General features: G+C 35.0%; 1 protein-coding gene across 9 annotated transcripts in view; it reads left to right on the top strand.

Annotated features, from left to right (window-relative positions):
* The window catches only part of CTNNA3 (catenin alpha 3), a 1,832,183-nt gene that overhangs the window by 1,357,017 nt on the left and 459,090 nt on the right, over positions 1–16,076 (top strand). For all 9 annotated transcript variants that reach the window (XM_009214841.4, XM_009214844.4, XM_009214842.4 and 6 more), the window contains one exon: positions 4,294–4,494. In XM_009214841.4, the coding sequence (XP_009213105.3) occupies positions 4,294–4,494 (201 nt within the window). The remainder of the gene's footprint in view (positions 1–4,293; positions 4,495–16,076) is intronic.

The raw sequence follows: 16,076 nt of genomic DNA, 5'->3' as shown, positions 1-16,076 counted from the left end.
CTGAGCAACATAGCAAGACCCCCTCTCTATAAAAAATTAAAACAGCCAGGCATGGTGGTGAGTTCCTGTAGTTCTAGCTACTTGGGAGCCTGAGGTGGAATGATCACTTGGGCCTAGGAGTTTGAGGTTGCAATGAGCTATGATTACGGCGCTGCACCCCATCCTGGGTGACAGAAGGAGAATTTCTCAATCTCTCTCTCTCTCTCTCTCTCTCTCTCTCTCTCTCTCTCTACACACACACACACACACACACACACACACACACACATACACGTACTTGTTTATATATACATATATATACGTGAAACTGAACAGCTAGAAAAAATTATAATTTAAAAAATGCATTTCAAAATTTTATTGTGCTACACTTCCTATAGTGACTGAAGTTGGAGTTAGCCAGAGACACTTGCACCAAAAAAAGCTTGCACCAAACAAAGTACCTTTTAGTCAAAGATCAGTTCCTTTATTATCCTGTGTATTACTATTTTCCAACATAATAGAAATCACCCTTTGCATCTCAAGATGGCCATGAAATGATTGATAGAAATTGCTAATAATTCAACAATTCTCTGCTCTTAAATGAATGCATTTCAGCATTTACGCTAACACCAGGACATTCCACCCCTCACCTCAGAGCAAATGTTAAGCTGATACTCTGGAGCTGTTAAGAAAAATCTTTACTGTGTGACAATCCTTCAAACCATAGTATTCTAAATGTGCTTGTTCTATAATAACATATTCTTTCTTTTAACCTCATTTTTTTAAATGATGCATTTGTTGAGCTCAAGTGCATCTACTTCAGAAAAAAAATTATTTGAGGAGAGAGCCAAATGACTTTTGCTGTGTTTAAAGAGTAAACCCATTCCATTAGCAGCAAAGTCTAAAGAGATTCAACAGTAGGAAGTTATATACAAGGTATTTGGCATTTTCTTCTTCCCTAAAAGTTTAAGGGCTGTGTAGTTAGGCATAAAAACTCAGGCCTTCATGAAGGTCTTTTAGCCACTTAAGTTCACCAGAAATACAAATAGCAGAGAAATAATCATTTTTAAGAAGCCGTTTAATGTTTAGTTATTATGCATATGTGGGAGGTACCTAACATTTTGATTTTCTTTTTCTGGCATTCTATGTTTAGAGCCTCATGCAAATAGTTGTTGGTAGCATTCTGTAAAGCATTCAGGGTAATGGGAAAGTGTCACAATAATACAAAATTTGTGAACCTTTTCCAATTCTTTTGTGCTATATTTAATCTTAGAAATTTCAAAGATCATTTATACATCTACTCCAACATTCTTACTATAGCTGCTTTGGGTTAAGTCTGGTTATAGATTCTTTTCACTTATTTCACTTATTTTTTTTTTATACTGTATATGTTTATATAAGACTTTTATTTCCACACTGACCTTACCTCTATAATTCTTCAACAATATTTAACATCATGGCTTCTGACAGCATTATTTAATTGTGAGCAGTAATCACACAACCTTCTGTACAGCCAAACAACAACAACAACAAAAAAAAAAAAACAGAAAATTTCTTGCTATATTATTATTAACTGCATTAAATAATACATTCATGGGCATATAGATCATACTTCTACAGAAGAGGTGACTACTCATTCATTGTTAGTGAATATCTTTGTATATTTTCTTCTCTGCAAAATTCAGTAGGAAAAAAATAGTGTGTACAAGCTATCATTTCATCTTTAATTAAAGAGAAATTACAGAGTTTATTACATATTATCAATCTTCCAAGAATGAACATTGTTTTTTCTGTAAATATTCTTTCACTTGTATAGGACTAAGAAAAATAGCTCTGCAATATAAAATTGAGCACCTTAGTGAATACAGAGTAAACATTCATAGAATACATATATGTTGCATTTGTTTTTTTAAAAAAAGACCTTGCCAATGTACTTGAAAATGGTAGCTTCTTAATGTGTCATTAAAGTGTACATCTGTGGGCTTTGTAAAAATTGATGATTATTATGCCTTCTAAACTCAAACCTGTACTTCTGTTCCAGGGGAAATATGAGAATATACATATGCTTTCTGTTGAGATTGGACCATGACTGTATTTACTGTAGGCTTTAATGATACATTCATAACTGAATGCTACAAATTAGGTTAAAACCCTAGTTAATTTATAATGAAGGTTTTTAGTGCTTAATATTTTTCATGTAAGTGACTTTGAATGTCCCTAATATGGGTTAAATTTGCCTAATTTCAGATCGCAGATATGTGTTTACTTATGTTCATAACCCATGATTTAAGAATGTCTTATGAGAGCTTCATTCATTCATTCATTCATTCATTCATTCATTCATTCATTTAACAAGCATTCTTGTTAGCCTAACAGGTACCAAGTATTATAACAGGTAGTATATAGAATACCTCAAGGAATAAGATAAAATTCTTTCCCTCAGATATATTTCAAATTCTACAAGAGAGAGAGAGTTTTATAAGTAAATAATTAAAACACAGGAAGAATCTCTCATCGAAGAGCATATACCATTTTATGTGAATCCCAAACAACATGGAACAAAGTTGGTTTTGTTATAGGGAATGAGGAAGTCAGCATGGATTTCCTGAGGCGGGAACATTTGCCTAGTGGCTTGAAAGAATAGTAGGAGTTGTGCAAGCAGGTCAAAGGGGACAGACTGTCTAGACCAAGGTTTTAATATACCCAAGGACAGAGACATGGAAGATCATGAATGATTTTGGAAATCATAAAATATGTATAAGAGAATAATAGAAGCCATGTCTCAGAAGGTCAACAGGGACCATATTCAATGGTAGTTTGACTTTATTTTCTTTTTTCAACAATTATGTCTATTAGGTCTGCTTGTTGCAGAACTGAGTTCAGGTCCTGGATATCCTTGTTAACCTTCTGTCTCGTTGATCTGTCTAATATTGACAGTGGGGTGTTAAAGTCTCCCATTATTATTGTGTGGGAGTCTAAGTCTCTTTCTAGGTCTCTAAGGACTTGCTTTATGAGTCTAGGTGCTTCTGTATTGGGTGCATATATATTTAGGATATATTTAGTGTTTTGGCTTCTGGCTTTATCACATGAATCCCCACTTAATATCTTTAATAACTATTTCTTTAAAACATGCACAGAAAACAATTAAACAATAAAATCTCAGTAATTCCAGAACATATCATTATGAAATATATGAATAAATATATGAATAAATAATGTTATATTTATTAATATATTTAAATTTTAAATATATATATATTTAATTTAAGATAGATAGGGCCTCACTGTATTACCCAGGCTGGAGTGTAGTGGCGTGATCAAAGCTCACTGCAGCCTCTAACTCCTGGGCTCAATCAATCCTCCCACCTCAGCCTCCCAAGTAACTAGGACTACAGAAACATGCTGCTACTCCTGGGTAAATTTATTTTGTTGTAAAGAAAAGGTCTTGCTGTGCTGCCCAGACTGGTCTTGAACTTCTGGCCCCAAGTCATCCTCCTTCCTAGGTCTCCCCAAGTGCTAGGATATCAGGTGTGAGCCACCACACCCAGACAGATTTTATTTTCTGTACAATAAGAGGGAAGTGTGACTCTGTAAGGAAACTGAAGAGCTCCTCTGTAGCTCACACACACATAGTCAACACATATACACAAGCAGATTGGGAAAGAGAAAGACAGAAAGAGACACAGACAGAAAGAGAGAGTGAGAGAGACAAAAAGAGAGAGAAAGAAATTAATGATATGTTCTGGAATTACTGAGATCATATTGTTATAATTGTTTTATATGTATATTTTAAACTTCCTGCTATGTTCATGCCCTAGTCATCTAAAGAAGGATGGAGAGGAGGAGGTCAGGAGACTCTCTTCAGAGTAGGCAACTTTCTCTGGAATTCATTTATTTAAATCAATCTTTTCCTTATGTATATATAAGTTTTATAATCTGTATAATATTGCTTTCATTCACAATGTAGCATTTCATCATCACATACTTTATTTTCATTTTAATCTAGAAACTGTCTTTAATTTCCACCTCTGTGTCACTCTAAAAATCTAATCTACTGGAACTAGAGTCTAAAATAATATGCAGTCAATACAAATTTCTCTTAAAATGTAACATGTTATATTTCATGGATTTTGCTATTAAAGAGTAAAGGGATGTATGCAAAATATGTCTCCGATTTTCTTATAATTCTCAAAATCTTCCATTTCCAATGTGCACTCTATCTGAAGTCAGAAGTTAACATAATTATAATCTGCTAGATTTGTATGAATTTTAAACACACACACACAAAAACTAATTTGATTGATTTACTTACAGAAAGCCATATCTTGGAAGATGTCAACAAGTGTATCATAGCCTTAAGAGACCAGGATGCTGATAATTTAGACCGTGCTGCGGGTGCTATCAGAGGCCGGGCAGCGAGAGTTGCTCACATCGTCACGGGTGAAATGGACAGTTACGAGCCAGGGGCGTACACGGAAGGTGTAATGAGAAATGTTAACTTCCTTACAAGTACGGGTAAGTCAGTTGCCAATAACAGCTGCACTGTTTCTCATATCTGAATCTACATAGATACCGAATATTCATACATGTGGGAAAGATTCTAGTCTGTGTTCCTTCTTTTGACATATATTGCCACATAGTGCTTGTATACTTTGGTTATGCAATTTGAAATTTATCTCTGAGAAGTAAATATATTCATTGGTGAAAAGAGGTCTTCTATAAATACATGTGTTATGTAAATTTCCCACAGGCCTTAGCCAGAAACCATTTAGAATGTTTATTAATGCCTTATCTGTTAGGAGATATAATTAGACTGATATGGTATTAAGTATGTGATAATCACCAAACCCTCTCTTAACTGTATCATCGATATCCCTAGGTTTTTGTTTACGTTACTTAAACATAGCAAGTCAGTCCTATGTTTCCAGAGAAATGCTCTTACCTTCATCTGCAGTCTGTTTGCAAAACAGCAATTTGTTCTTGCACCTAATCTTCTTTGATTGCATAAGAAATATGGAACCAGTATTTTGTGTTGGTTGTAGCACTCAAGTTAATATTTTCTAAAAATCAGCCAGTAAATGCTTCGTTTTTGAATCTCTCAGTAAAATGATGTTTTAATGCTATTGTTAACCTTTCTACAAGAAACTTACAGAAGTGTCTGAATTCATATGGATTCAGAAACAATGAGGACCAATCAACTATTTTTATAAGTCATAACAGCAGAACTCCTTTCTGTGAAAACCCTTTGTGAATCTGTGAAATCCTCAGGTTAGATTTTTTTACTATTGTCTCCTAACAGTAGGGTGATGGTGCATCTGTGATTCCTAAAATATTTGAAATTCCAACCTTAAGTTATCAATCCTAGATAATCATTTTTCATGTTATGCATATGGAATATGAAATTTGATATGCACATTGTTTAGCAAAAGGAATAAAAGGGACAAGGATGAGTCATTTTTTAAGTTTTTCTTTTATTTTTGAAGTCACTCCTCAAAATGAATTAAGAGAAACAAGCCAACAGTTGAATAATATTCACTAGAGACTAGGTCTGAAGCACTATGCTGCAAGGCAAGCTTAGCAAGGTTTGCAGGGAATAGATGATCAGTTTTGCTGTTTTTCTAGCAAGTTGATAAACAAAATCATTGATGAATCTTGGCATATAGTTTTCTTATTATCTCTTTGAAATGTTTCTAAAATAATGCAATGCTAACAATGTGGTAAGGAAAGATAAAACTCTTGATATTATTAAATTTATATTTCTATATCTGCTCCTCAAAGTCACCGGTATCAACAGGGCACATAGTAGTTACTTTTTCAATAAGTTGTGGCAATATATTTACTTGTTTAAAAAGATGATTGTGCTCTAGTCATTCAGTATCTCTTCCATAACTAAATTTAAGCACTACTTTCTTGTTGGTCAAAATCAAGTATAGAGTTATCTGTGTCCCTGATTTTTTTCTACCTTCTGAGAATAGCATGTAAGTAAAAGAAGAATGTAACAGGGGTTATTTTTTTTTTTTTTTTTTAAATTTATTTATTATTATTATACTTTAAGTTGTAGGGTACATGTGCATAACATGCAGGTTTGTTACATATGTATACTTGTGCCATGTTAAAAATTTCCTATCAGGAATTGATTTGGTAAAATCTAGCAGGACTAATATTTTGCCTCTGTCTCAGTTTTATAATCATGTTAGTCTTGTGAGCATGCTCTTTATGATCATAATGTCTGTTTGAGGCACCAGGTTTACAGTTTTATGCTCTATCACTCCGAAATCAGAAAATTTTGAGACAAAGTTATTTACACACTTCAAAGTTTATTAATCCCTCTTTGATTTGTAATAACCTTTCCAGATAGCTAATCGATATGGCTATATTATCACATTCAGAAGAGAAAAAAAATCTTTTTTTCTTCTAATTAGTGGTATATAATTTTAATTAAAATTCTCTAGGTAAATTATGTTCTATATCCCAAATAAAATGAATATAAAATAATCCTAGGTTATTGTGTATAAACAGCATCTTATTATTAGTGTAACAGTATAGTTTATGACGTCCCAATTTTGTTATTTCAGTTATTCAGAAAATTTTTGGTGTATCTTTGACAAAGCTTTCCATTTTTGTTTATGTCTAATTCTAAACTATTCTCCAAATAGCTTTCCTTGAAATTTATGAAAAGCATGCCTCACTAAAGGGAATTCTGAGCAATAAATTAGATGAGAAAGCTAATTAGATCAGTTTGATCTTAACCAAAGCTGAAAAATGTGAAAATTTTCTTTCCCATGGAGATATTGTCTATGAAAGATACTTCCCACTACTCTGTCCTCCACAATTTACTAACAGGAGATGTTCATCTTTGTTTGCATCTGTTTCACATCTTAGACTTCTTATTTATAAATAATTACCAAATTAAATAATTGGAAAATCTTGTTTTGTGTTATGAGGCCTGCATAGCTTACTTTTTAGCAAGTGAACAGTAATATCTGTGAACTGTTTTTCTCTGTGTTTCCTTTTCTTTTATACAGTCTTCAGGATTTAACCCTCCTTTCTGAAAATGACTTAATGAGGAGTAATTGTGAGTTGTTGTTTATTACCGAGACTTTTCCATCTTTGCAAAGTTTGCCTTAAAATACTGTCATAAATGATGAAATATAAGCCATACTATCTCAATCACAAAGAATGTTTTTAGAACATAGCACCTTTGATTTTAATCAGACTTTGTAGCTTATTAGTACATTTTCAAAATTTGATGATTTTCTAAGTGTTTTCTCAGCATTAAGAAGCAGGGCTGACCTATTATATCTCAGGAAATTATATTGTTCACAAACTCTAATGAAATGTAGTCAACATCTGGAATGCTACGTTTCACCCAGATAGAAGCATAATATTGTAATCTTCATGTGAATTTCTTTATCCCACCCCATTCATCCCTGTTACTAAGCTCCTCCTCCTATAAGGAATTCTTAATAGAGAAGATAGAATACATTAGCTTTTTAAATAAATAATAAACCTTTTGCACTGTAGTGTGAAGGCTTACAAATTATACTCTTAGTGTCAACTTCAGTTCTTTTGTACTATGTTGGGGAAAAACCTAAACTGGAAGTGGACTGACATAGGACATTTTTGTGTGATTTATGAACTCTATAAAATTCAGGAATCACTAGGCCCCAGACCAGCTGTTGCAAACCCCCAAGCCCCACCTGGTTTTACTGTTAGCCAGGCTCATGGACCAAAACAGAACAGGCACATAAATGAATCTGACCAAGATATCCTGGTGGCATCCACTGTTGGCAGCTGGCAGTGATGGCAAATACAGGTTCATTCATCAAGTATTGAGACCAAGACTGGAAAGTGTGTATCCAGAATTCCCTCCTTCTTAGAATGAACAAGTGCCATATAGTTACATTTTTTTTGTCTCAAAGGCAAATGAGACAGTTGAAAGAAATTTTGAGTCAATAAATGTTTCTAAAATTTTGTTATAAATTGTTTATTCCAGTTTAAACAACAGGTAGAGTTTTAAGATGTATTTCATTTAAAACTTACTTTAAAAAACTTTAATAGCAGTTGGTAACCCCTATCAATTCTCTTTCATTTAATATAGTTTACATATACATATCTTGCATTTTGTAGCTTGATTAAAACATGGTCTTTTTTTTTTTTTTTTTTTTTTTTTTTTTTTGCATTGCAGGTCTGTCCTACAACCTTAAATAGTTATAAAAACTAAAGGTTTTAGTTCTAGCATTCCTTGCCCTCTTCAGTCCAGCAGTGTTTGAAAATTGGTAGTCCACATACTAGATATGACTCTAAGAATTTTTATGTGGCCAGTGGAGTTTTGACTAACATAACTTTCATGGGAATTGGCTGGAGCTTAGTGGTGTCCTCTTTTTCACTGAGCCTTGGCCATGGTCTCTACCATGCCATAGTCCCTTCCATTCTTTCTCATTATATCCCCAGTCTTCTTTGCTCAGTTTACCTTTTTGAACTCTGGAGGTATTTGATTTCACCTAAAATTTTATTTCTTTTTTTTTTTTTTTTTTTCTGATGTGGGCCAAAAGGCACCTTCCACAACACTTAAGTTAATACTTCCATAATGGCGGGGATGTGCCAAGATTATTAACTGCCATCACTCTCTTTTTAAATATCTCTACCCCTTGTTTCTCACATCAAATTCTATGCATATTTCAAGAGAAAGTGTATATTCATGTCCTCTAGAAACCTTTGGCAATAATGAATTCTTTCTGTTCTCGTGAACTGTAGCTCTTAAGGGACATGCCACTCAATTACATCATTCCAGACAAGTATATGCTCTTGATGAACTCCTCAGATATACTAACATAAAAATGGCTTTTCTGGGCCGGGTATGGTGGCTCACACCTGTAATTCCAGCACTTTTGGAGGCTAAGGCAGGTGGATTGGATCATGAGGTCAGGAGTTCAAGACCAGCCTGGCCAACATGGTGAAACACTGTCTCTAGAAAAAATACAAAAAAATTAGCTGGGCATTGTAGCATGTGCTTGTAATCCTAGCTACTCGGGAGGCTGAGGCAGGAGAATTGCTTGAACCGAGGAGGCGGAGGTTGCAGTGAGTCGAGATTCTGCCACTGCACTCCAGGAGGGGTGACAGAGCGAGACTCCGTCTCAAAAAACAAACAGAAAATAAAATAAACAAAAAAAGGCTTTTCTTTCAAACTGGAATATGAGTTACAGGGGAAAAATACACTCATATTATTTCTCTTTGAATCTCTCCCAGGGCCTAACATTGTGTCAGGTGTTAGAATAAAAATAAAAATAAAAACCCAAAACGAAACCTCTTAAATTAAGCCTCTAAGGCTTTGCTAATTCTATCCCTGCAGTTGGAATGATTGCCTTTTCTTCTCTACTGCCCTCTTAAAATATAATCATTCTAAACACTTTCTCAAATGCCACCACCTTTGCAAAGGAGCTTTTGATTCCCTTTCAGTTAGAATTAATTGCTCCATTATCTGTATTACTATGAGCTTGTCCTCTAGTTAATGTTTATTTCACTTTGCCTTTGATCATAATCAGCCATTTACATACAAGTTTCTCCCACAAGATTGTAACGTCCTTAAAGACAGACATCACACTTTCTTTAGTTTTATTTTCCCCGGTAGCATCTACACATAGTAGAGGGGCCCAATGATCATTGATCACCAAGTCCTTCTCCAAAATTTAAATTTAAAATGTACTGCAAGGTTACACTGCGATACAGTCTAGTTAAGCAGGAGAATAAGTTGTCATCCCAATTCAGGAGGAAAAAAACCCCTCAAAACAGTAGGCTGTGTCAAAGGATGGGGCAGAGAAAAGATTAAGAAAGTGATTAATTACTGTCCACAGTTAGATCTTAGCCGCTTCCAGAAAACTTGGGGTCAGATTTTTGAAAGGTTCTTCAGCAAGCTTCTGAACAATAGATCATGAATATTGTGTATTCAGTTACTTACAAGAACCATCATTGAACTACATCTGTTGAAAGATCTGACTGAACCTAATTTCAGTAATGCTTCCAGCAAATCCCTGTAAGAGGTGGTGACTATGCTTTCACATTTGGAAACTATCGTTGGTGAATTTCCTCCCCTTTTAGCAGTCTGAACAGGCTTTCAAATTATATACTTTCTGCCTTTTGGATTAAACATTAATCTAACTTTTTTTTTTAAACACAATTAGAGAGCATTAACAAGAGGTTTCTGTCTGCAGATCACTTGGCTAACCTGGATAACTGTGTGTCTTCGTGTTGATAATTCTAAAGTTGGAAATTAAATTACAACTCAGTCTCTCTAAAGAAGAGTAAGATCTCATGACCATGGAAGGGCTTCTGTTCCCGTAGGAGTGTGGGACCTTAGGTAACATTATGAGTTGAAGAAAGTAGCTGTTAGAACTCCTGAGTGGAAAAACCTGTTTTCTGTTCAAGGGAGACTGGATTTAAATAGGACCCAGATCTGGTTAAGAGACTAAGGATCTAGTTAAAGAACTAAAATAAGAATGACAAGATTCTCATCTTGCCATTTTAAGTAAATGAACATACAAACTTGTCAGAAAAAAGAAAGCGCTATAAAAACCGCCATCTTCAATATGTATTGTGTGATGCAAAATCTTTTCTGACCTTTTTGACAGGGTACATGGAGTAATCTAAAGTGACACAGTTGGTAATAGCCTTATTTAAAAAATAAAAAATATTCTGATACATTGGTAGAAATTTCATTGTTAAACAAGGAATAATATAAAGGACTTAAGGGTGGATATTAAAGAGGGGTTGAAATACTGCCATATCTGCAAAATGTAAACTATGTAACTAATGTGGTTTGCTGTGTCCCCACCCAAATCTCTTTTTGAACCGTAATTCCTGTAATCCTCATGTGTCGAGGGAGGGACCCAGTGGGAGGTAACTGAATCATGGGGGTGGTTTCCCCTATGCTATTCTTGTGATAGTGAGTTCTCACAAAATCCGATGGGTTTATAAGCATCTGGCATTTCCCTTTGGGGCACTCATTCTCTCTCCTGCCTCCCTGTGAAGAGGTGCCTTCTGCCATGATTGTAAGTTTCCTGAAGCCTCCCCAGCCATGTGGAACTATGAGTCAATTAAACCTCTTTTCTTTATAAATTAGCCAGTCTCAGGTATTTCTTCATATCAGTGTGAGACCAGTATGAGAATAGACTAATGCAGTAACTTTGAGATTTTTGCTGAATGAAGGATGGGTTAAGGACAGTGGAGATGAATTGGCGTGGACTGAAAGGAAGGGAGAATTGGAAGATGAACCAGAGAATGGGAACAGGCTGTGTGGTTATTCACCAGTGCAAAGATGTTCCAGAGGTCTTGTATCTTCTGTAACTCTAGAACACCTGCGACCAGCCTCATATGGATATTCTCCAGGGAAACAAGATATCATCTAGAAAAAGAAAGAGGTTATATATTTCATTCTGATCCTACTTTCCCACATATCTGTAAAATGACTAATTCAGATTTACTCTATGAATCTTTGTGTGCTGAAAGCAGTAGAAAAATAATTTATTTTTTAAAAGATTAGACATGAAGTATTAGTTTTGGTTCTGGGTTGCAAACAACTGAAATTAAGAATGGCTAAATTAGACAGAAAAACACAGGAAGGCTGGAGAACAAGAAGAGAAAACTGGCAGACTGCAAGGGACACTTCATATAGGAAACACAGTTAAAGCCATCCCTAAAAATAGCTTTTTGAAGTGCCATTCCAGCCCCCTCTGAACATTTAATGCCACTAACGGTATCATAACATTATAACACTGGACCCCACGGATGGTACATTTATTTGCTACCACATTTCAGATAGTTCTACCATTGGAATAAATCATAAAATATCCCTACTTTTGCCTCACTTGCTTTAAATTCAACTTCCTGTGCCAGAAGCATTATCTTAGTAGAGTTTAAATCATGTGCCCACACCTTGGCTGTCAGCATACATAGGGGTGAGCACCTGGCCTTTGACCTTCTTTGCAGACAGTGCTCTGCCTCACACTAAGACTCTTACACCGGCATATTCCCTGCATAATAATGGGCTTTGAAGTCTGTTAGCAAAGCGGGGAGTTGGGGATGATGAGAAGCAGGAGAGGATGATTATCAACAAGGAAACAAAAGGACTCAGAGAAAGGAAATTAAGGATTGATGTTGCCAACTTAATTGGACATCACTGGGACAATGGAATTACTTGCATCCATATTGTGCAACCAAGAACATTGCCTTCAGCAGCTCGTTGCAAAGCCAATTCTTTTAGATGGTTTATGAAACCTTTAAAATAGGCATAAAAGCCTGCTTTATTTCTGGTAGATTTATTAAACAAGGTATCATGACACCACTCCAAATCGAGGTACATTCCAGCGAAGACATGCCATAGCTGAATATATGATGTGAATATGATTCTGTGGCCAAGACAATAGCTTCATAAAACAATGTTTGTTTTGCTGTATCTGTAAAAGCATAAAGGAGTCTATGAAGGTTTTCAAAAAAGGGGAAAATGTATCCTTCAGTGATATACTGAGGTTTCTTCTTTCTTTACAACGACAAAAGTTAACAGGTCTGTATCCTAGTGTTCAAATGTAGAGTGATACTGAATTGAACTGTATCATTTTGTTTTAAATCCAAAGGAATGGGTACTTTGACTTCATTAATTTTTAAGATTACTAAGTATGAGACATCTTTTGTAACAGCATAGACTAGTGCTTTCTAAGATCATAGTGTTTAAGGCTGGTCAGTGGTTCATACCTGTAATCCCAGCACTTTGGAAGGCTGAGGTGAGAGGATTGCCTGAGCCCAGGAGTTCAAGATCAGCCTAGGCAACATAGTGAGACCCAGCTCTACGAAAGAAGAAAATAATAATTAAAAAATATTAGCCAGGCATAGTGGTACACACCTGTAGTCCCAGATACTTGGGTTGAGGTCTGAGGATCGCTTGAGCCTAGGAGTTTGAGGCTCCAGTGAGCTGTGAATATGCTACTGCACTCTATCCTGGGGAGGAGTGAGATCCTCTCTCTCAAAAAATAAAAATAAAAATAAAAATAAATAAAATCATAGTGTTTGCACAGCCACTGGGAAAAAAGAAGTGGCTGCTCAAGGCCTGAGGGGATCAGAGACTGCAGTTATCAAGCAGTCTTAGCTCCTTCCCAGCTACCTTGAGAGCTATGGAGGTCAAGATCTGAAAACTCCTCTCACTAACACACACCAGTATGCCTCAGCAGAGTTGTTAGGAGCTCTGGGCTAGACAGCTGTCTACTGGGTAATCCAAGAATTAAGTCTCTTTGAAAGAGAATTACTGTAAGATGTTTTATAAACTGTAACATAGTGTATGTTTTTAAAAATGTAGACAAACTGGCAGAAGGCTTCTCTCTTCCATTTCATCTCAAAAATCAGATTTATGAAACTAATGAAACCACTCCCTTCAGTTGTTACAAGTATCTATTTCATGTATTAATAGCCCTCAGCTGCAAAGACAGCTAATTTTACTTTTTTAGGGGTCTTTATATAACCAGAAAAGTCTGGTTATATATTTATTGATGTGAGCTGATAAAACTTTTATATACTCATCTGTAAAACTAAATTTGAGGTTCAAGGTCACTGAGGCTGGAGAATAAACCAAGATATTATGTCCCCTAGATTTTCTTTCCTCTAGTTTGGGAGAGAACATAAACCATGTGAATTCCAATGTGTAAATCAGATTGCATTTCCCCTGGTGGTAAGTAATTGGTGCAGGCAGCAGAACTTAATTGACAATAGCTTTAACCATTTCATCTCCACCCTCTTCCCAACTATGTCTTTCATGCCAATTTTTATGTGATTCCTCAGAAGTAGTCCTGGTTGGGTGGGAGTGGTTACAATGGATATAATTATATTGCCACGTTTTCAAGAGCAAGTTTACTAGATGAAGAATTAAGCATTTCTTGACATAAAAGCAAATGCTGAAAGGGCATATTGTTGCTAAGAAAAAAACAAATCAGCAGGCCAACACTTGCAAATGACAATGTTATCTACAAGCTTTATTAATAGATGTGAATATTTTATTCAGAGAAATCAATTGTCATGCATAGGTAAATTACATACTATTTAGCTCTCTTTCACTTGGGAAAAAAACTGAAAACAGTGGATATCATAAGATCATCAGTAGAGAAAGATTGCTTGACTAAAGGTGGAAAGGATATTTTAAAGATAGCCACAAATGGAAGAACAATTCTGAGAGTAGAACAAGTGGACATTGACCAGGTGTCCACTTAACCAGCTCAGGGAGGATAGAAGTAGTTCAAATAAAGCCAAGGAGACTTTAGGCAGCTGGAAAGCTGTTTCCACTGTGTGCCAAACCATGATTTCTGCTGACATATATTTTCACTTCATAAATCAAAATTTCTAGCTCATGGTAATTTACAACTTATTCTTTCATCAATTACAAAAGAAAGTATTACTGCTTAACAATACTACACAGCAGGCTAAGGACCTGGGAAGAGATTTCTTCTCCTGAAATGTATTAGTATCCCTGTGCTATCTTGCAAAAGGTAATATATTCTAGTGATCATCCACCATTTAATTTTACTGTCTGCCAAAATCTGTAGCAGTTAAAGTTAAGTGAACAATTTATATTATAAAATTCCTCTGCTGATATAGGGATTTTTAAAGGTATCATTTATTATAAACACTGCTGGCAGTATTTCTTTAAGATTCCAGATATTCTAAAGTCTAGTGTTGATTGTAGGTTATAGTGATTTAAGAAAGGTTATACACATTCCTTTACCACATGCCTCAAAATGCTTATGTAAAAAGAGGAATTAAAGTATGGATGTTCATAAAAAAATGAAGTTATTTTTGAGGGGAGAAGAAGTAAGTTAAAATATTGTACTTCTCTTGCCATCTCTCCTACTTTTTTTATTTATATATCCTTTAATAGCTACTTCTGTTAGTAAATCGGTATCAATGTTTTTCCATTATTTGCATTTATTAATGTGTTTGCCCTATCTTCACAATTACAATCAAATAACTTTGAGTCAAGGTACCAACAATGTTTTGTTTTGTCTCTTCCATCTATTTAGAAAGCTAACACAAATGTAAACTGAAAAGATATAACTACCCAGTCCCAGTCTAACATCTCGTTAAAATAACAGTAAAAGAACACAAAAGGGAATAAACTCATAATGGAAAATGCATGGGTATAGGATTATCATAGGAAAAAAAAAAAAGATCCAGAAGATAGAAAGCAGCTGGAAACACGGAGATAGATGAGAGAGAGCAGCAAAAGCCTCTATCTAAACCGTGCACTGGACGGCTCTGCTGAGGAGCTGTGAGTTCCTGCTTGACTGTTGTTAGACTTCTTATCACAACAGAGTTCTACAAGGCAATGAGGAAATGCCTTCATATTCCATGAGAAAATTAATATGATCTTAGAATACTATATTCATCCAAATTACGTGACCAAATAAAAACCTTTTTGTGTGCATAAGAACTCAGAAATGTAACTTGTGTAGATCCTCTTGAGAAACGACTTGAAAATGTGCTCAAACAAAACAAAAGATGGGAAAAACAGAAATAGTAAGACATGGAAAGCTGAAATAGTGATTCTAACCCAGAGATATAATGAATAAAATGACAAGTTGGCAGATGCCAAGCAGGTCTAGAAAGCAGTGGATCCAAATTGAATACAAAGTCAGTGGGCTCCCAGAAAAATAAAAAAAATAAAAAAAAAGAAAAGAAAAGAATTCTAAAAGAAGCCTTAAAAAGATTCAGAAAAACAGAATCATTAAATTAGTCACATGATAAAGCAATTTGCTGTCCTCTCTAAGATGCATTACTCTACCAGTCCCCACCCAGGAGGCTTAGAATATCATGACTCTAACTATGTGACCCTGAAACTGTACAATTCTGCTTGCACTGCTATCAGCTTATGCTTAACTTTTTGTGTTTGTTCATTTCCTATATTTGTCATGTCTTTTGTCATTGTTAAGAAACCAGATTTTAGTGTCACATGGCAAACATCTGTTATGCTGGTTTTGAATATCTATTGCATATATTAAAGATATGTGTATATGTTTCTATATATTTACAATATTATATATAAATATATGTATTATAGGTAA

The sequence above is a fragment of the Papio anubis genome, chromosome 11 (genome assembly GCF_008728515.1).
Source record: "Papio anubis isolate 15944 chromosome 11, Panubis1.0, whole genome shotgun sequence".
In the NCBI taxonomy this organism is placed as follows: domain Eukaryota; kingdom Metazoa; phylum Chordata; class Mammalia; order Primates; family Cercopithecidae; genus Papio; species Papio anubis.
This window is presented reverse-complemented; position numbering and strand designations above follow the sequence as displayed.